Source organism: Schistocerca gregaria, chromosome 4 (genome assembly GCF_023897955.1).
Source record: "Schistocerca gregaria isolate iqSchGreg1 chromosome 4, iqSchGreg1.2, whole genome shotgun sequence".
Classification (NCBI taxonomy): domain Eukaryota; kingdom Metazoa; phylum Arthropoda; class Insecta; order Orthoptera; family Acrididae; genus Schistocerca; species Schistocerca gregaria.
In genome coordinates, this window is record NC_064923.1 from 180,759,917 (window position 1) to 180,781,781 (window position 21,865).

Sequence of the window (21,865 nt, forward strand, 5' to 3'; positions counted from 1 at the left end):
CAACACACGATTACACGATGTGTATAGTCAGACCCAGGATAAACGATTTGAAGTTACCTCCCTCCCTGGCCTCATTTCTAGTGTCTTTACCTACTTCTTGTGATTTGTATACCGCAGTTAACCGAGCAATGACTGCCAGATTTATTCTGAATACTTGAAAAGAAGTTTTGCGTCACCTCGGTTCCGAGAGTTCCGGAACCTGTAGAGAAAATTGGAATAGATTGAACATAAACATCATTTCCACCCTTTTTTAAAAAATGACTCTGAGGACTATGGGACTGAATTGCTGTGGTCATCAGTGCCCTAGAACTTAGAACTACTTAAACATAACTAACCTAAGGACATCACACACATACATGCCCGAGGCAGGATTCGAACCTGCGACCGTAGCAGTCGCACGGTTCCGGACTGCGCGCCTAGAACCGCGAGACCACCGCGGCCGGCTCCACCCTCTTTATTGCTTATTGAAACCACACATTGCATGTTGCACCACCATACAGCGAGACCTTCAGAGGTGGTGGTCCAGACAGTTGTACACCCAGTAGCGCGTCCTGTTGCATAGATGCATCCCTGTATTCGTCATGGCATACTGTCCACAGCTTCTTCAAGGCAGTGTTAGTCCAGATTGTCCCACTCCTTAACAGCGATTCGGCGTAGATCCCTCAGAGTGGTTGGTGGGACACGTAGTCAATAAACAGCCCTTTCCAATCTATCCCAGGCATGTTCTATGGAGTTCATGTCTGGACAACGTGCTGGCCACTCTTGTCGAGCGATGTCATTCACAAGATTTGCATGATGGAGGTGCGAATCCTCGTCCATGAAGACGAATGCCTCGCCAATATGCTACCGATATGGTTGCCCTATCCGTCGGAGGATGGCTTTCACGTATCATAGAGCCGTTACGGCGTCTTCTATGACCACCAGCGGAGTATGACGGCCTCACATAATGCCACCCCAAAACAGCCGCGAACCTCCACCTTGCTGCACTCGCTGGACTGTGTGTTTCAGGCGTCTCCGACGATTGTCTGGTTGAAGGCATATGCTACACTCATCGGTGAAGAGAACATGATGCCAATCCTGAGTGGTCCGTTCGGCATGTTGTTGGGTCCATCTGTAACGCACTGCATGGTGTCGTGGTTGCAAAGATGGACATCGCCATGGACGTCGGGAGTGAAGTTGCGCATCATGCATCCTATTGCACACAGTCTGAGACGTAACACGACGCCCTGCGGCTACTCGAAAAGCATTATTCAACATGTTGACGTTACTGTCAATGTTCCTCCGAGCCATAATCCGTAGGTAGCGGTCATCCACTGCAGTGGTAGCCCATGGGAGCCTGAGAAGGCATGTCATCGACTGTTCCTGTCTCCTTGTATCTCCTCCATGTTCGAACAACATCGCTTTAGTTCACTTGTAGACACTTGGACTCTTCCCTTTTTCAGAGCCCTCCCAGGCAAAAAATAATAATGCCGACGCGATCGAACCGCGGTATGGACCGTCTAGGCATGGTTGAAACTACAGACAACACGAACCGTGTACCTCCTTCCTGGTGGAATGACTAGAACAGATCGGCTGTCGGACCCCTTCCGTCAAAAAGGTGATGTTCATGCATAGTTGTTTACATCTTTTGGCGTGTTTAGTGACATCTCTGAACAGTCAAAGGGGCTGTGTCTGTGATAAAATATCCACAGTTAACGTCTATTTTCAGGAGTTCTGGGCACCGGGGTGATGCAAATCTTATTTTGATGTGTGTATGTTCAAAGTGAACGAGTAAAGCATTCTTTGTTACCTGCTTCGGTGCGACTACATTTGTAAAACACTGGGCGCCTTTGTGTTTTTCATCGAATACTTCAATTCACATCTTTATGTGATTTTGAGTAGTATTGTAAGTTCCACGACTGTCCTTTGATTCTAATAGTAGCCTTAATCATGTTCGTTGTACCATAATTAATGAAAGTCTAGAGTTAATAAGTCCTGTCAGTAGTAAACGAAAGCTGACATCAAGAACACGATGGAATAGAGAGTCTCTCGGACACTTTTGCAGTTTTTCAGTTTCCAACTGCGCCGAGGGGAGAATACTGTCGATTACGGAACAAAATATGTATTCTGTGAACATTGCATCCCGATTTTAACGTTCATGAACTGCAAAGTAATATGACACTGTAACACGATTACTGTGACTGTCAACGATTAACAACAGTTGTAATTGATGTGCACTACCCAGCTATTAGCGCGCTACATAGAGTACCGACGCCACTCGTTGGACGTCAGAGCAATAAAAGCAAAATATATTGACAGTTGTAAAATGGTTTCAGCAGCTTTTACGACACTGTAAATCCGGTTCTCAACAGGACGCTGTTGCAACCTACTTGTATGGATGTGTGTAACGTTCCTTTGAGAACAGTGCTGTTGTAATGCTGTTAATGTTTGCAGTCCTGGCAGGGCAAGAAATGAGGCACAATAAAGTAATTGTAAGAGAAGGTTACTGCTTCGAATAAAGTAATCATATGAATATAAAATGGGCTGCTTGATCGTCAATACTAAAAAATCCCAATAAAATTAATAAAATCCATAAACACCCAGTTTTACCATAACATTTTTTTTATATTTTTTCTCAAAACTGATTGAGGCGGGAACTTTAAATAGGTTAACTAACGGATCAGCTGCAAAAGCTATAGTTGTTCACATACACACATAGGGAATAACGGTCTTGAGAAATATATATACGCTGCAATGCAGATCTCTGCACTTAATAGGGGACTAAATGCGTCATCTGAACATGTTTCAGTAACCAGTTCCAATCTAAAATTGCATCTAGCTCTGGTCTTTACCTTTTCAATTGGTAATATCTGGATGTAGTACGCGACAATCACGGACCCGAACTCAAATTCTAGTCTAGAACAGAACTTTAACTGTTTATAAATAATGAAATTATGCTTCATGAGTAGACAACAGATTAACGTTGAAAAGTCAGTGATGGAATGATTCGATGATTCCTATAGTATTTGTATGTGCGACTTGTGGATATGTTTCTTCCAGTAATTTATCTAGTTGTCACATCTATCGCGTGGTTGCTGCATTATGTCGAGGTATCCTCATCTTCATGAATTTCCGTGTGCAGCTCGCATTATTGTCATCAGTATCGTGCGTTTGTCGTGATCTTTACGTAGGTAATAAAATAGAATATGTTGTTCAACAGTTTCAGTGATTAACAATATAAATCTCATGAATAAATTTTCCAGATTTTTAACTCTTTTTTTTCCTTTCTTTGGTATTCAAATTTTCTTTAATGAGGAACAGAAACGGGATAACAGTCTGGTTAAAACTAACAATGGAAACGTGATTCGAGTTTAACTGAGAAATGTAAGCTAGCAACTGCTATTTCAATAAGTCGTTCTCTCATTTCTCCGCGTCAAATGTATTCACCGACCTTAGTATAACTGAAATACGTTCATCACTGTACAACGTTGACTGACTGTTATCAGTGTTTCTTAATTTCTATTAACTGTGACCACTAAAAGGCTAATCGCATTAATAATGCATCAGTTGTACTCATGTTTTTCAGTTAGTTTTCTTTATTTCATTCCCTGACGTGCACTACATCTTACGATAGACAGTTCTATAAGAGAAAGTGATAAGGCAATATTTGTACAATGATTTATTATGTGTTTTACTTCACACTTTTCTATCACTGCCAATGGAACAGAGGTAATGTCTTTAGATGAAATTTGGATTCGCATTCCTGCGTTAGCTAATCAAAAAAATTGAAAATTCCATTCATCCCTCGCCATATACGCTGTTCATAGCATTTTCGTATTACGGTTGCTTTTCAGCATCTTTTTTATCAGAGAGAGGTGTAATGAAATATCTGTAAGTGTAATGGCTGCTTCTTACCTTGGTGTTTGCTGACGGTACCAGCATGCCAAGCGTGAAGAGACCCAACAGGGCGCCGTTGGACACGCCACCAATACTGTATCCCAGCTGCAGGCATTCAGAACGTTTGTTTCAGGTACACAAATTAAATGACAATTTTTGGCATTTTGAATATATGACTGCTAGGAAAATACAAGTTTTTGAATGTTACTTATTTATTTACTGAAATGACTGACTTTCGGCGTGATGTATTATCTCTTGACGTCATATCGATCACTTTGTGTCGCGAGTACCTTTTGTAATTTGTCTCTGGCATCTTTCAACTGACGTACTGTGCCATGTTTACATTGTAGTTGGAGATGAGATAGGAAAGAGAGGATGAAATAGTTCGTAGTCTGGTTCTCTCAAAGGACAGCAATGAGATTGGAAATGCTAAAAAGTTTGAAACACCTCTGCTATTCGCACATAATTTGGAGATAGAAAACATAAGTCACCAACTCTCCTTCATTTGCTGGGCAAAAAAAAACCCAAAGCAAATTTCCTCTGTCACCATTATTCGGTGTCTGTATGGGCAACAGTCGGAAGCTACCTACTCAGTCGAAATTGTACAAGGTATTGATAGAGACAACAGCATCCCATTACTCCAAAAATGAGGACGTGCGAAATTTTTAATTTTCCCTCCCTGTGGAAATCGGAATCTTGTGCATACACACACATCCTAATAAGAAACGAAGAAAAGTAGAAAAAAGCTAATTTAAAACAATTCGTTTGAAAAAGAAACCGCTGTTGCCAAGCATCGGCACCTAGAACAGTGAAGGCTTTCAAAAATTATACGTGTGAAACACAGTTTTTATGAAAGAGAAAGCTGATACAAATTATGCAACGAAATTTTTCTTTTACAAAGAAGTGTTGTTTTCTTTTCGAGAAATTTACCAACGGTAGTAATTACCTGATGAGATTTGGACGTACCATCTCTGGATTTGGTGCGACCCTCTTCTACGGTTGATCTCTTAAGTTAGAGACCCAAATTCGATTTTAGCTTACAATGAAGCAATATTTTAGTAAGAATTTTTAACATCGTGAAGGAACTGAGCGATCTTAATTAACGCAGCAATAAAAAGTAGCAGTCGAGATTACATTATGTTCTATCCAATGTTGGTTTATGGTAATAACGATCATCTTCAGACGGAGAGAGGAGCGAATGATCACAGCCTCTATGTGATATAAGCTCTTATCGGTCACTAACTGCTCCAGTGACAGATATCGGCTCTTATCAATCACCCCTCTCTCCATCTCGAGCCACGGTCTGAAAATGATAATAATTATCATAAGCAGTTACCAACATTAAGCGTTACATAAATTTATATTTAGTTTTGTATTTCTATATTATTTTAGTCGTATACTTTTTGGTCACTTTCGCCTCAAGAAACACAAGTATCTTGTTAAAGCTTCCCATTTCACTAGCCGGCAACGGATCTCACCTCAAGCACGGTGCCCAGCTTCTCTACTACGAAGACCAAAGCTATGGTGATAGCTCCCACCACAAGCACGATGCTCTGCATGATGAGGTTCACCACGACGTCGGACTTCTTCCCTGGCATTAGAGGAAGCAAAAAGTCCTCGTAGATGGTCCCGGATAGCGCGTTAAGGCAACCAGACATGGAACTAAAAGGACAGGAAAAGTTTCGAAAACAGTACATTTTCTCTGACATGGAACATGCAAATTCATTGGCAAATGTTAGCTAATTACACTCACTAGGAACATTAATTTTAACTATTCACTTACTAATACTTAATTTTCTTCAGTGTAATTACTTACCATTTGAGATAAATACTGATGTTGCACGAAGACAGACTTCACACCTTAATTGGCTATTCCTTGTCATCGATTTAAGCAGTTATGTAATTTCTCTGGCTGTGTAGCTCTCACGCAGCAACGTCGTCACGTATCCAAATGAGGGATGAGAGTCGTATACTTCATCTATTTGTAAACTACCGAAAATGTGTTCTATGGTTTTTGGTAGAGTACAGATAAGCAGTCCCCATCACTTGTCTTGGTGAGTGTGAAAGCCATACTCAAGCTTAGAGTCGTATTACAACAATATCAAGTAAATTCGGTGGACTGATGTGCCGTGTATACCTGCCTCACGAGGCGAATCATTGGATAACGTTGTAAAGGCAGATAGCCTATGTAACCCACTCGTATCAGTTATATTCAGTATATCCTTCGGATGATTCCAATTCCTAAAACATTCACAACTGGATCAATTTTCTGCCTGTAATAGCCCTGCCAATTTGTAGCTATTGCATTAGAACATCACTTTTTACACATGTGTCTTCGCCTTTTCCCGTATATTAGGAATGCTGTCCTCAGAACGGACAGCGAGACCGCATTATTTTAATATAACTTCTTAATTAATGAGGTAAGATACATCCAGCAGAATCCATACTATTGTTTTCAGAGAAATAGGAAGAAAACTGTCCATAAATGTTGCTACTCTGTATTAGCTGGACGCATCGATTATATGTACAACTTGTAAAATTTTATTTGATACATTTACAGTTACCAAGCGTCGAATATTTTACAAAACAATTACATCCCTGCATTAGAGAACTGAGCACAAGAGAATGACTAATCATGTGTCTACTTTTTAAAGCAAACTGCACTGGGTAACTACGGGTTAAAGTAATAAGAAAAAAATATCTATGGTATTAGGACCAGCAATAACTGAGATTGTATTTAATATCGCTGTAATCATGAATTTAGAAAAAATTGGAACTTACCGTGAGCTGTACAATAGGAATTTGTATTTACTGCCGCCGATCACCGTTTGCAACAAAAAATGCACGTCCATCCCTCATATGGAAGAATGGTACTGCGTCCGATATTTATAGAAAGTTTCTTGCCAAATGCTCTTCAGCTCCTCGCCAGTCATTAAATGTAATGAATTTACAACTTTCAAAGCCTCTTGTCAATAGCTTTTTTTTGTGGCAAATATGAAATGATGTAGAGCGGCTCACTTTATATGCCCCAAATACATGTTTAGCTTGCCTGTATGTCGACCTATTCGCCATCTGTCGATCACTAAACACTTCCTTGCCTTAAATTTAGTAAATAACTAATAACAGTACTCACGTTACTAGAGAAACGTAGCTTGATTTAAGAGAAAAACGAAAACAAAAAATTAGCACCCTATATCAGACACAGAAACAATTTTTAATCGGACCAAAGGAAAGAAAAATTCGTTTCGAAAAGGATTGTTGGGGTAGGTCTCTTACATCTGAGAGAGCACTCTGCGAATTTGATTAATTTTAATCTGTTGTAGGCTTCTTGTTGGATGGGTATCAGATGGGTCTGGCGGGTACGTTTTCAATCGATAGTTAGTCCTAGATATTTTGATGTTTGAGTAAGTTGAATAGTGTGGAAATCGGGAAGAAGGAAGTGATTCGTGGTAAATACAGTGATCTGACGGGATTGATTTTAACGCACCATAGATTGCACGCCCGCGTGAACTTATAGTAATGGTTATGGACAAACCACTGGAAACTCTGAAGGACTGGGGGGGGGGGGGGGGCAGGGAAGGTGTCCTGAAGCAGACAATAGGGAGCAGATTGGTTTGGCGTCAATCCTGAGACCATTGCTGCGGCTTAAGTGCGACTTTGCTGTCCGTTGCCATCCACTCCTCACGAACTTCGTCTGCCTACTTGGCTACAGATTGTTTATTACAGCTGCTATAGTAACATGCACATGGGTATTACATTTATAAGCAAGTACTGCAAAAAGTTACCGGTTGCAGTTTTCTGTTATTTTGGACGAAGTGAATGTTTAACAAACGTATTTGAGAAACATACGGTTCCTCGTCGTATGTAAAATAACACGCATAATGTAGAGCTCCATCGAAATATATATATATATATATATATATATATATATATATATATATATATATATATATATTTCTCCGTTGAGAGTGTTGTAGCCGTGGCTGCCAGTATAAAATCTTTGCTTGTTCACAATACGCTGAAGACCAGTTATTTTTGTGGTGAGAGACAGTGGCAGTAGCGCTCTCGACCCAGACAGAGCGAGCCGCGCATCCATATGGCATTCGTCGACACTGCTCGGTAGCAGTCTTAATGCTTTTATAGCGTTTCAATACCGCGATCGGTCTCTGCTTGCGCTTCAGCGTGGAAGCGATTGGTAGCAAACGGTGGCATGTGGTTAGAAATGCTGAATATTGGCCGAAGTGTTAATGTTTACTGAGCGTTTGCAAAAATTATAATTCGTGACCTCTTAAAAATTGATGTTCTCACTTGAAACATTCATCATAGAATCCTTGGAGGAATTATTTCACGAGATTAGCTACACGGAAAGTTTGTTGGAAAAACAATGACAGACTGCGACCTAATAAACCTGGCGGGCCGGCCGCGGTGGTCTCGCGGTTCTAGGCGCGCAGTCCGGAACAGTGCGCCTGCTACGGGCGCAGGTTCGAATCCTGCCTCGGGCATGGATGTGTGTGATGTCCTTAGGTTAGTTAGGTTTAAGTAGTTCTAAGTTCTAGGGGACTGGTGACCACAGCTGTTAAGTCCCATAGTGCTCAGAGCCATTTGAACCATTTTGTGATCATACATCCAAGTTTCTTACAAGAATATTGTACAGAAAAATGGAAAACGAAACAGTGTATGGGTTAGATGACGATACGTTTGGTATTTGGAAAGGTAAAGGTACCAGAAAGACAGTTCTGACGTTGCATTTGATAATGGAAGCATGACTAATTTGTCGACCTGGAGAAAGCGTTCGAAAATGTCAAACGATGTAAGATTTTCTAAATTCTGAGAAAAATAGGCTATACTGTAGGGAGAGAAGGTTAATGTACACAAAATGTGGAAGAACCAAGAGGGATCAATAGGATTGGAAGACCAAGAACTGAGCTTAGAAAGTATGTAAGACAGGGATGTAACCTTTCCTCCTTACTGTTCAGTCTGTACTTTGATGAATCAATAACACAGTAAGGCGTCGGGATTTTGGACACCTTGCACGTCACGTGCCACAGTTTTACGTGTCGTTCATAGTGTTGCGAGACACTGGTTTTGCAACATGGGATGGATTTTTGCGTGTATGTTTCACCTGTTTGAGATTTAATACATGTGGCACCGAGAGTGACGAGAATAATTCCCTTGTGTAAATTTGCATGTTTAAGTTAGGTAGAAGCGTCTCTGGAAGGGAAGTCAGTTATAGTTAGCCACGCTGTGACACAATGGCCCGTAGAGCCGCAGCCTAGTCAAGGTCAAATCCAGGTGACGGGCAAGGTAGAGGAAGAACAATATATCACGTGAAAACGTAACTTACTACTCTTCTGGTTGATGGAGTGTTAATAAAGGGGTAACAAGTTTGGCTGTTCACTTGAAAGCCAGCCAATTGTACGACATTGTACTCATTAAGCCATTTGTTGACTGGGCAGCCACCGCTACTAGAAAAGAAAGAGCGACTGCCATTGGCTGTTCCATCCGGCGTTTAACGCCACTGTAGAGGGAAGGAAAGCTAGGCTCAGGAGACAGACACGTTCCCTTGAGATGTCTTCGGGTGTGGTCAGAGAGCATCCCTCTCTGACATGACGACAGGGAAAGAAGCTATGCTGATGCGAGCACTTTGTTCACCCGGTTCCACAATTCCGTCAACAGCTTCTCGGAAAACTCCTGAGCGGAGAACGAAAAAAGCCAATATACACTCCTGGAAATTGAAATAAGAACACCGTGAATTCATTGTCCCAGGAAGGGGAAACTTTATTGACCCCATCCTGGGGTCAGATACATCACATGATCACACTGACAGAACCACAGGCACATAGACACAGGCAACAGAGCATGCACAATGTCGGCACTAGTACAGTGTATATCCACCTTTCGCAGCAATGCAGGCTGCTATTCTCCCATGGAGACGATTGTAGAGATGCTGGATGTAGTCCTGTGGAACGGCTTGCCATGCCATTTCCACCTGGCGCCTCAGTTGGACCAGCGTTCGTGCTGGACGTGCAGACCGCGTGAGACGACGCTTCATCCAGTCCCAAACATGCTCAATGGCGGACAGATCCGGAGATCTTGCTGGCCAGGGTAGTTGACTTACACCTTGTAGAGCAAGTTGGGTGGCACGGGATACATGCTGACGTGCATTGTCCTGTTGGAACAGCAAGTTCCCTTGCCGGTCTACGAATGGTAGAACGACGGGTTCGATGACGGTTTGGACGTACTGTGCACTATTCAGTGTCCCCTCGACGATCACCAGAGGTGTACGGCCAGTGTAGGAGATCGCTCCCCACACCATGATGCCGGGTGTTGGCCCTGTGTGCCTCGGTCGTATGCAGTCCTGATTGTGGCGCTCACCTGCACGGCACCAAACACGCATACGACCATCATTGGCACCAAGGCAGAAGCGACTCTCATCGCTGAAGACGACACGTCTCCATTCGTCGCTCCATTCACGCCTGTCGCGACACCACTGGAGGCGGGCTGCACGATGTTGGGGCGTGAGCGGAAGACGGCCTAACGGTGTGCGGGACCGTAGCCCAGCTTCATGGAAACGGTTGCGAATGGTCCTCGCCGATACCCCAGGAGCAACAGTGTTCCTAATTTGCTGGGAAGTGGCGGTGCGGTCCCTTACGGCACTGCGTAGGATCCTACGGTCTTGGCGTGCATCCGTGCGTCGCTGCGGTCCGGTCCCAGGTCGACGGGCACGTGCACCTTCCGCCGACCACTGGCGACAACATCGAAGTACTGTGGAGACCTCACGCCCCACGTGTTGAGCAATTCGGCGGTACGTCCACCCGGCCTCCCGCATGCCCATTATACGCCCTCGCTCAAAGTCCGTCAACTGCACATACGGTTCACGTCCACGCTGTCGCGGCATGCTACCAGTGTTAAAGACTGCGATGGAGCTCCGTATGCCACGGCAATCTGGCTGACACTGACGGCGGCGGTGCACAAATGCTGCGCAGCTAGCGCCATTCGACGGCCAACACCGCGGTTCCTGGTGTGTCCGCTGTGCCGTGCGTGTGATCATTGGTTGTATAGCCCTCTCGCAGTGACCGGAGCAAGTATGGTGGGTCTGACACACCGGTGTCAATGTGTTCTTTTTTCCATTTCCAGCAGTGTATTTAAATTCTTGCAGGAACAACGAGGACAGAGTAACATACGGCGCTACAGCCTTGCGCTTAAAGGTAAACTAGCGAGAAGTTAATGTTTTTCACTACACGAAAACGTAGGGCAAGTTTGTTGATATAGAGTAAGCCACGCTCAGTATAGGTTTCTGATAGATTTACAGATCTGACGACACATGGCAGCAGCCAAGCCGACGACGCTGTGCAACACGAGGTAAAGAACTCAGCTTGCCATGAAATGTATATGTAGTGTCACAAGTCAGTTTTTAGTCCAGTAAACCGAAAGTAATTTTATGTAGCTGAAACGAGAACAGAAAGGATGACGTCAAAAGCAGACTAGCACTGCTGAAAAGTGCATTTCTGGCCAAGAGGAGTCAACTAATATAAATATTGGCAGTAGTTTGAACGAGAAAGCACACCACAATGTGGTAGTGGAACATGAACCGTGGAAAAATGTGACAGAAGGGAACTGAAACATGTGAGATGCAGTGCTGCAGGATAATGTTAAAAATTACGTAGACCGATAAGGTACGCCATGAGGAGATTCTCTGGAGAATCATCGAGGAAAGGAATATACGGAAAATTCTGGCAAGAAGAAGGGACAGGTTGGTAGCACATAAGTTAAGACATCACAGAATAATTTCCATTGCAGTAAAGGGAGCTATAAAGGCAGGCAGAAATTGGAATACATCCAGAAAATGACTGAGGACATGGGCTGCAGATGCTGCTCAGATGAAGAGGTTGGCAGGAGAATTCGTAATTCATGTCTGTTGATCTTACATATGTTGTGAAGTTGAAAATTGTTCAGACTGCTTTCCAAACAAAGAATGCTGTCTCAATTAGACCAAGAAATCCTCGATCGTTTTGACGCGCCTCAGCGCACACCAGAGCGCATCCCAAAGAAACATGAAAAGGCTCCCCTTTCTTGACTTTCAATTCTGTAGCAACATCTATCAACAAAAATTGAGTGCTCTCTGATTCTTAGATTTTGTGGAACCTTCAGTAGCGTATCCAAATGTGTAATGTCACAGACCACCATCCATTCCTCCCTGTTGCAATCCCGTCTCCTGTTCATTCGTTTCCCGCTATTTGACAAGAATGTCATTCATTTAAAATTGTAACCTCTATTTTTAACTTAAATCTTGTCAGACTGAAGAGTATCAATATTGGCTGCTGACAATAGTCTTCCCTCCTCACCCTTACATTGCATTTGTTTCCTTTATTTACTTAACCTGGTATATGTAAGAGAACAGAGAAATTAATTTAACAAGTAAGAAATCTCAAAACTAGTTCACGTAAGTGGATGTGATCGCATGGGTGCACGAAGTTACTTTCTATAGACGTCTGCAGGCACTTGGTCTGAAACACAGTAATAGCTACACATAGACAATCAGGTGCCGTGGAAAGTGGCAGAAGAAAAAAAATGGCTGTGCCCATCATCTGCTAATAGTGTCAAACATACATCGAAGTTCTACATAATTTCATCAGAGATCCTATGTCCTTAGATACTTCATACGAATAGATGCTTTTCAGGTATGTGTAGCTATTAATTACTCCTGATGGTAGACTTTTACAAGCTAAGGACAAACAGAAACAATTGCTAAGGTTTTGAAAACAACCACAAGTCGCCCTTTGTATCTTTTATTGATCGGTTTCGCTCTTGAAATGAACAAGAGCATCATCAGAATATACCCTGAAAAGATACAAATTGAGATAATACGGGATACTTAAATCGACATTACGTAAAGTACATATTTTACTTCCAGTATGACAACTTACGTTTAAAGTTCGTTGATAGCATTAAAGACTGCGTTTAAAGTTGTCTGACAGTTCTGAAGATTAAACTGGCCGTACATAGTACTTAAACTTACGTTTAAAGTAAGTAGTAACTGACAGCGCCAAAGACGAAACTGATGGAAAAACAGTACCTGTAACGTCCATGGCGTAGTGCATCCAAAGATAATTTACAACTACAGTAAACGGAATTTACATTTTAATCTCCTCTTTTTTGGGTTTACGTATCTGCGTACCATTCAGAATCTGCGAGAACATGTTTAAAAATTAAAATAACACAATACAAAGTACATATTTGAAAATTATGTACAAAAGGCATTCTGCTTATCTTTCAAAAAATACGAGTTCATCTCTAAAAATTAAAATATGTTTCAAAATTACCGTTTTTTGAAACATTTCTGTTAAGGTAATATGAGAGGTAGTACATTTTGATTACTTATCAACAGCACTTCATCATGTAAGTGGAAGAACTCATTTACAGTAAATTTAATCTTTAGCGTTGTCAGAGTCGTCATTTACGACTGTAAGTTTAATTGCTATAGTACAAACAGTGTATCTTTAGAACCGTCAGCCAACTTTAAACGCAATGTTTCACGCTGTCAGCCAACAATAAACGTGAGTCGCCATAACGGAAGTGTAATATGTACTTTACGTAACGTCAGCGTAAGGTTTCCGTATTATCTCAGTTTGTATCTTTTACAGTGCATATTATCTTGATGTTTTTGTTCATTTGACGAGCGAAACTTGTCAATTACAATACAAAGTGCGCCTTGTGGCTGTTTTCAAAAAGTTCGTTTAAACAGTCGCTCCTCCTGAAAGCAATGCCTACCCTTGCTAGAAACAATTTCTGTTTCATAGTGAAATTGAAATAGATATGGAATCCAGTTGGTAGTTATCTCGCAGCACTGCCGTTCACCTACCTTAGGGCAGCTCCAAATATTCCAGCAACGAAGAGCCCCGGCAATCCTGGGACGTGTCCAGCAACACTCATGACGTAGAAGGGCAACAGCTGGTCTGGGCGAGACACCTCCTAGAAACCATCAGTACAATCACAGTGTCACGTCAGCAAACCACCTATATGAAATTTGCGCTGCACGAACGTTATTCCAGAATATACAAGAATGAATATGTGAGGAAGCAGAAGTGGCGCATCCATCTGAAATGAAACTTGTAGAAAAGAAGTGCGAGAATGTAATCCCTTTACAGACTATTCAGCATTCGCTTCAAACACTGCCTGTGAATTCCGCAACCCCATAAATGTAGATAACGGCAGTATGCTGACAGCAGAGACACTCATAAGGGGTAAAAAGTAGCCATCCTTGGCTGTGATTTGCTAACACTTATATTACAGATATTACTTTGAAATGTGGCTACTTGATACTATGCGAGGTCCTTTCGGGACCACAACTCCGCCAGTGAATGTACTGAACAGAGTTTCCCCTGCAGTTCTCTTGTTGTTGTAGTGACCTTCAGTCTGAAGTCTGGCGGAGAGGCAGCTCTCCACGCTGCTGCAGGTATATACTAGGCAACCCTCTTCGTCTCCAAATAGATACTGCAACCTACATCCATGTGAACCTCCTTACTGTATTACTTGGTCTCCCCCCCCCCCCTCGCACACACACACACACACACACACACACACACACACACACACACACACACACACGCACACACACACACACATTTTTTACTTCCCACGCTTTCCTCCATTACCAAATCCAGGATTCTTTCATTTATCACGATGTGTGCTATCAAATGATCCCATCTATTAGTCAAGTTACGCTATAAAATTCTTTTTCCCCACTTCGTTTCAGTACTTCCTCTTAGCTACTTAATATGCCCACCTAAGCGTTAAAACTTTTCGGTAGCACTGAACACAGATGCCCTCAGAAAAGACTTAAATTTTTATTAGAGGTTAACATGTTCCTGTTCTTAAAAATGGTTTTCGCGCTGTAGCCAGCAGCATTTTTATATATTCTGTAATTGAACCACCATCAGTTGTTTCACTGTCCAAACCGAGCCACTACCTTTAGTGTCTCATTTCGTAATCTAATTGCCTCAGAACTACGTCAATTAACTCGACTACATTTTCCAGCCCAACTTTTACTTCTATCGATGTTCATTTTCCCATCTCCATCCCATTCACTCTCACAAGTCGTTCGTTGTCCATGACAGAATTGCAATGTCATCAGCAAACCTCAACGTTTTTATTTCTTCTCCATGAACTTTAATTCCTCCTCTAAATTTCTTCTCAGTTGAATGTACAGGTTAAATGACACGGGGGATAGGCTAAATTCCGTGTCACTCCATTGTGAACCACTGTCTCCCTTTCATTTACATGGTCTATTGTATCCGCAGTCTGATTTCTGTACAAGTTGCAAATTGCCTTTCGCTCTAGATGTTTTATCTTTGTACCTTCATCATTGAGTGTATTCCAGCACACATTGTCAAAACCTTTCTCTAATACTATAAATGGTAGGTATACCTTCCTTAACCTTTTTTGTAAGATACGTCGTAGAGAAGCATGGCCTCGATAGTTTTTATATTTCTCCGCGACCCAAACTTATCTTCCCCAAGACCTATTCCTTCCAGTACATCTGTAAATAATTCTTGTCAGTGTTTTACAACCGTCACTTATTAAACTGCGATATCGGTATTATTCATATCTGTCAGCACCCGTTGTCTTTGTAATTGGAATTAGTACATTCTTATTGAAAACAGAGGGTGTTGTTGACGCTAGGTGGACTAACTTTATCACGGCTGGCTCTCTGAAGAAGCTCAATAATTCGTCTGCTCCAGGGGCCTTGCTTCGAACATGTAGCACCTGTCTGAGAAACTGGAGTAATCAAAGCTCTCAAGAGGACAAATCTGCCAAAGATGGCCTCTGGTTCCACACTCACTTGGGCCGCGTTGTTAGGATGCACCAGTGGCACGTGGTTCCCGTGACCCTTGTTCAGTGCATAGCTGTTTTACTACTGCTCGCCAATATGTAAATTACTCTCCACCGGAGGGTTGCCCCAGTGAGAGGTATGATTTTGGAAATTTCTTTCCAGAGCGGTGTCTGGCGCTGGTAGTGGGTACTCTACAATTGACATATCGAGTTACCACAGAAAAATATGTGGTACGTATTATTTAGGTAAGGCATGATACAAATGATTAACAGCTGAAAGAACAGAAATAACAACTGGAAAGCAAGTCCTACTCCAATAGGGTACAGTTCTACTTCTGAAATTATGCAGATTCTTACATAGAGGTAACTCCCATAACGTACAGTCTGGTTATAATTAAATTTTTGCTGCATGAAGCAGTAAAGAGGGAAAACTATTTACTGCATGGGTACCCAGCTTTTTAGGGATGACGTTCAGACTGTACGCTGCAGAATTTGCGCTTTAGTAGTGTTTGTTCACTGACTACATTAGGCACCAGTAGTGATACGATGACTTAGGTTTGAGAGACAAGCATCGATGTGCTTTACAGCTGAATGCAATCTGGACAAGGTGAACAAGGCTCTACTCGTAAGGCTGTTTTATCAAAACAACAATAATACATTTGCCGCTCTTAGAAAGCATCGATGCGTCAAAGGCATAAGGAGAGGTCCTCTTCCGGTAGTGGTGCTGCAGAGCGTTTCAGAAGAATTAACAGAAGATTTGGGAATTGCACCTGTGAGAAGTCGACAGCTAATTGTGCACCAACTGTGGAAGTTACAGTTGCAATCGCTCAAAATACTGGACACAATGTGCGATCTTAAGCAGAGCACAAGCCTTGTCACAACTCCGGAATATTCCATGATCCGCGGTTCGATGTGTTCCGCAAACAATAACGAAATGATGTCTCTAGTGCGAATCCAGACTCGTGGATGCAAATGATCCTCACATGAGCAACATTGGTAACCTAGAACGTAAACATTACACGCCATTAACAAATGGTTCCTTTTCGTGTGGAAATTAAATTGTTGTTCTTCCAATTGTTTATTTCTCTCCCGCATGCCCTTAAAATGTTTCCATGAAGTTTCACTGTTCTACGGTCACTCTTCATTTCTTAGGGGCCCTCTAAATTAGCGAAAATTTAATTATCACCAAACGGTATTTTTTTCTGCTTCATATAATGTACACTTGTTTAGCATGTGAAATAGCTTTCCACACAAAATCTCATACAAAGGTATAGTTCGAAATAAGTGAACAACAAAAAAATTATGGTAAGAGCTATTTACAAGGGGCGTTCAATAAGTAATGTAACGCGTTGTTTTCGCTGGATAAAAATGAAGAATTTGCTGCGGGACGTTGAGTAACGTTCCCTCTTGAACTCCTGTATTTTCATGAAGTGCCGATAGGTAACGATGCCATACGTGGCCTTCGAAATGGCATCTCTTAAGGAGCTGCGTTTCAAGGAGAGAGCTGTTATTGAGTTTCTTTTGGTGGGAAACCACAGTATTGCAGATATTCGTAGGCGCTTGCAGAATGTCTATGGAGTCCTGCCAGCGAACAAAAGCACTGTGAGTTGTTTGGCGAGGCATCTGTCTTCATCGCAATGCCCTTCATAAAAGACATCTTCATCTTCATAGTAGTAATGTCTGCGCACAAAAAAGTTTTCGTTTTCATTTATTTAGTTACTAGTCAGATGAGTGAAATGACGCAGCTCTGTACCGTTTGAAGTTAACTGAATCAAGTATCGATTGACATGTACAACTCTTACGCTTAGGACTTACCTACGTTACCAATTTAACTAGAACTTGATGCCTCAATATTTGTCATAATAAACTATCCTACTTTACCTGGATGTGCCATAATGCTTCATTCTTCTAAACTCTTCCCCATTCCTCATCCTCAAATTCTTCTTGTGCAGCAACGTATTTCAAAAACTTCAGCTCATGGTTTTTGTACAGTTTAATATCTATGTTTCGTTTACTTGTAACTCTACACTGCAAACGTTTGGAGGAAAGGCTTCTTAGCACTTAAATGTATACTCACTGTCAACATATATCTCATCCTCAAAAAACGTTTTCTTGCCATTGCTAGCCTATATTTTATATCCTCTTCACGTCTGCCCTCGTCACTTGTCTCGCTGCCCAAATAACAAAATTCGTTTACTCTTTTCATCGTCTTATTCGTTAACCTAATTTTCTCAGCATCAAGTGACTTAAATCTTTTACTTTTACTTATATCCACCTTATGACTTCTTTTCATTCCGTTAAACTGAACTGCTTTGCCATCTCTGATAGATTTACAGCATACTTGGCTAAGCTAATTTCTTTTATTTATTCTCCCTCAAATACAATTTCCTTTCTAAACGTGTCCGTAGTTTCCATTGCTGATGACTCAGAATTCAGTTTGTACGATTTGGAAGACAGCTTATGACGTAGTTTCTTTCTTTTCTCAGCTACTGCCTTTTTTCGTGTCATTTTGTTACTTCTTTTTGTTTATGCACAATTTTTAGATAAACTTCCTCTCCATGTATACTGATACCTTCACATTTCCAGCGAGTGTACTACATGAACATTGTAAAAAGCTTTTCTAAATCTACAAATGCTGTAAATGATTTACCGTTCTTCAAACTATCTTCTAAGCTATGTCGTAATAACAGTATTGCTTCACGTACATTCACAGGAACCCAAATTTAACTTTCTGTAGGTTGGCCTCTACCAGTCGTTCTCTCGCTCTCTAAATTCTGAATAGAAAAAAAGCAAATACGAAAATCCAGAGTTCCTAAGACAGAATTTCAGAAGTTTTTTAGGGTTATTTTCGGGATATCTTATTAAAAATACATGTAGTCTGTTGTAGCTCGTTTCCGTATAATAATGTAATTATGATTTATTCGATTTATTATCCCTTTGTTACTGTCAAAATATGTTCACATGAGTGGAAATTCCTGTAAAATTCTGTCACCAAAACGCAGAACACAAAAAAAAAAAATCACGCAGGAATGCGCTTATCCACAGATCCATACATATTGTGGCGAATTTGCTGTCACTGCAAGAATAGCTCAGCATAGCCTCTTTGCGCCGTTTGGTTTTTCCTCCAGTGAACCCACACTCAGGAGATTATTGCCCAACTCTTCTTCAGTAAATCTATCCGTATAGCAATATACCATTCTTAACATGCAAATAAAATTACCGCAAAAACAAACCTGAGGCGATACCATGCAGTACTTTTACAAACTACACATTATTGCAGTGAACAGCAAATATCGTGAGTATATGGAACATGTTTGTTTCCAAACAAGAAACACAGTGCATACCGTTGACATTTACTCTGTTGTGCAGGCATTTTCAGTGTAATGCCGATACAAAGGTGAATGCTATCAAACGAAATTCAATTACCTTGTAACAGGCCGTCGGAGGCCAACGGCTTCTTATGCAGAAAAGCTCAGAAATTATACGTGAAGAACCTCCGAAATTTTGTCGATGGTGTTAGAGTTCAACGTGTAAATGTAGATGCAGGTATAGAAATAGATATACGGGTTGTTATGGATGCAGGTGCCGATATTACTACTGTTGACTCAGGATAGTGTTCGGAGCACAATTACATTAGTATTTACTTTATTTTCTGACCAATAATTACAGCTATGAGGATTAGTATGTTTAGGTTGATTAGTACCTCTAAGTATATGTGACAAGATAAATGCATTAATGTTTGTGTTAACCTGGGCTGCAGTTCAAGTGTTGAAGTGTCGATTTGTGGATGCAAAACGAGAAGTCTATGTCGACAAGCGTAGTTAACTTAGTGGTGCATTTATGACTGTGCAGAAAACAAGCACAAAATTATGTGACATGTTCGCAGAAAGGTCGTTATATGCAGAAAAAAGCAACCAACACACTGAAATGGCTACACATTATGGTACCAAAGATCACAAGATCTGTCCTTATACTGCTAACAGCCTGTGCAGGTGGAGATGTAGATATAAATAAACAGTACCGCAAATCTAAAGAATTATGTGGCAATTCGTTCTAATTTCACCTTCATAGGGCTAAAGGCATTGGCTTTCTGCGTTGCATGGTACTTACTTTAGTCGCGATTGGGTCGCAGTCGTGATATGCAGCGTACAACAGGAGGCCACAGAAAATGCTTATGACGTTCATGAGCATCAAGCCGAAAGTGAATCCCATCAGAGACCTGTTGAACGTGGAAGTTCCTCATAAGAACGTACTGAGTTCAAATATAAGATGAAGAAAATACAAGAAATAGTGTGACAAAGAATAATCAACCGGCACTATTATGAGGAGCTGTGGCAAAATAGGTAAAAGATAGAAAAATTATCTGTCTTCCATTCTGAATTGAACAACGTCCCTAAAACCAACGTGAAATTTAAAAGCAGTACGCTTGCGCTACGTTGTCATCAGCTGATAAAGTAATTACTGTAATCAGTGTAGCCCTACGCAATTGCAAAAGGGATTGTAGTATATACTTGGCAGTGAGCACTTACTTTCGAGCAGCCGACATGCTCGGCAGCGCCAGGAACTTCTGCACCATCCCCTGGTTGATTGAAATTCCGCCCACACAGGAAACTGTTGCGCCCACCACCACGGTCCAGAAGGAGCTTCGTACGAATGGGTCTGGAGTCATCCTGTGCCCAACACAATGTCTCAGATTCATTTCTTGGCTCCATCGGTGTCTAATGATAGAAGAAATCAACAGGCACCAACTACCAAAATAATTGTTATCGCTGGCATGTCTCAACTATCAGCAGTTAGTGATGCACTACGTGTATAAAACAACGATTTCATTGGAACATTGATTAGAAGTAATGTTTTTAATGAACACAGCGCAATTTGGCAGTGCAGTCAAACGGCGGTGTGTTTATTTAAACACAATTTATGATTGTTGCTCAGCAACATCAAAAATCAGTTACAGTAGCTTCAACTTGCACTGTTACATTATAGGCTTCACGGATACCCCTCCACTTTGATTGCTATTTTTCCATATTTAGTTTTAAAAGTAGCAATGGCATGAGTATGCAGTTTTCATACTTAAATCGCGTAGTGACAGATTTTAAGCAGTCGAGTGTAGAACATAGTTTTGGGTCTAGTGAAGGAAAGTATTAAATACACACACTGTAAATACACATTCTATAAATACACAGAGCGTAACATAGTCATACACACTTCGAGCGTTAGCAGAGGGTAGTGGAGGGTTCATTTTGAGCTTACGAACATATGGTACGTTTCAACGGAACTCTAAAATCACGAATTTACGCAGCTTCCCTTTCACACAGGGGATTTGGGAACATAATGTCAATTACAAAACAAATTATTAAATTTCTTTTAGACATGCAAATTTAAATTTCTTGCAGAGACGTATGGTGAAAGGAAAGAAGACAGTCAGGTACGTAGGCAACGTATCTGTGTCATTGAAAGTTTATAAAATTATGTCGTAAGGAATGTACAAACAAGATCCTGTTAAACAGAAACAAACATAAATATCTGGTAAACATTAGGTTTACTTCCATCATCACAATCGGATAAAATAACATCATCATCAAGGTTTAAGTTAAAATTCCAAACTTCCTATTATTTCGTCCACCATCACAATTATTATTTGGGGCTTGGTCAAAATCCCAAGCTTTCTGTTATTGCTTCCATAACAGTTGTCACAGACGACGTCTGATCTAGGCCATGATGGGGACTATGCGGAATATCATACAAAATTTCGGATTGTATCCGAATCTGACGCGACAAGTTAACCGAGAACATTTTGCCTAAGACCACCAACAGTAAAGACTTTGTGGTGTAACCTAAAACTTGTAAAGGGATGAAACCCACAGCCTACAATTATTATTAGCATTCTTTTTATACTCGGGAAGAGACAACTCGAAACGTGCAGACCAACAATAACTGTTTTATAAACTACCTAATATCTATTTCATACAAAAGAGATGTGAAGGGAAGCGTCAATTATCGAATAAAACAACAAGCATATGGGTGTGCGAAGACTCTGAGGAGAACTTAAGTTGCTGGATTGCGTTCTTCATTGTCGTAAGGGCTCACCACTTACATTGCTGGTAGAGGCACACAACACGATCACCTATACTTCGTAAAGCGGATAATTTGGAAT

At 41.3% G+C, this 21,865-nt stretch overlaps 2 protein-coding genes across 3 annotated transcripts in view; one reads left to right on the forward strand and one right to left on the reverse strand.

Moving 5' to 3' along the window:
• LOC126268175 (opioid-binding protein/cell adhesion molecule homolog) overlaps positions 1-21,865 on the forward strand; it is a 2,429,635-nt gene that overhangs the window by 1,754,894 nt on the left and 652,876 nt on the right. The gene's annotated exons all lie outside the window — the stretch shown is intronic.
• Positions 1-21,865, reverse strand: part of LOC126268170 (sodium-coupled monocarboxylate transporter 1-like) — a 112,419-nt gene that overhangs the window by 24,396 nt on the left and 66,158 nt on the right. For both annotated transcript variants that reach the window (XM_049973762.1, XM_049973761.1), the window contains exons 7-11: positions 20,238-20,378; positions 19,819-19,927; positions 13,739-13,848; positions 5,355-5,538; positions 3,895-3,981 (exon numbers count right to left, since the gene is read on the reverse strand). In XM_049973762.1, the coding sequence (XP_049829719.1) occupies positions 3,895-3,981; positions 5,355-5,538; positions 13,739-13,848; positions 19,819-19,927; positions 20,238-20,378 (631 nt within the window). The remainder of the gene's footprint in view (positions 1-3,894; positions 3,982-5,354; positions 5,539-13,738; positions 13,849-19,818; positions 19,928-20,237; positions 20,379-21,865) is intronic.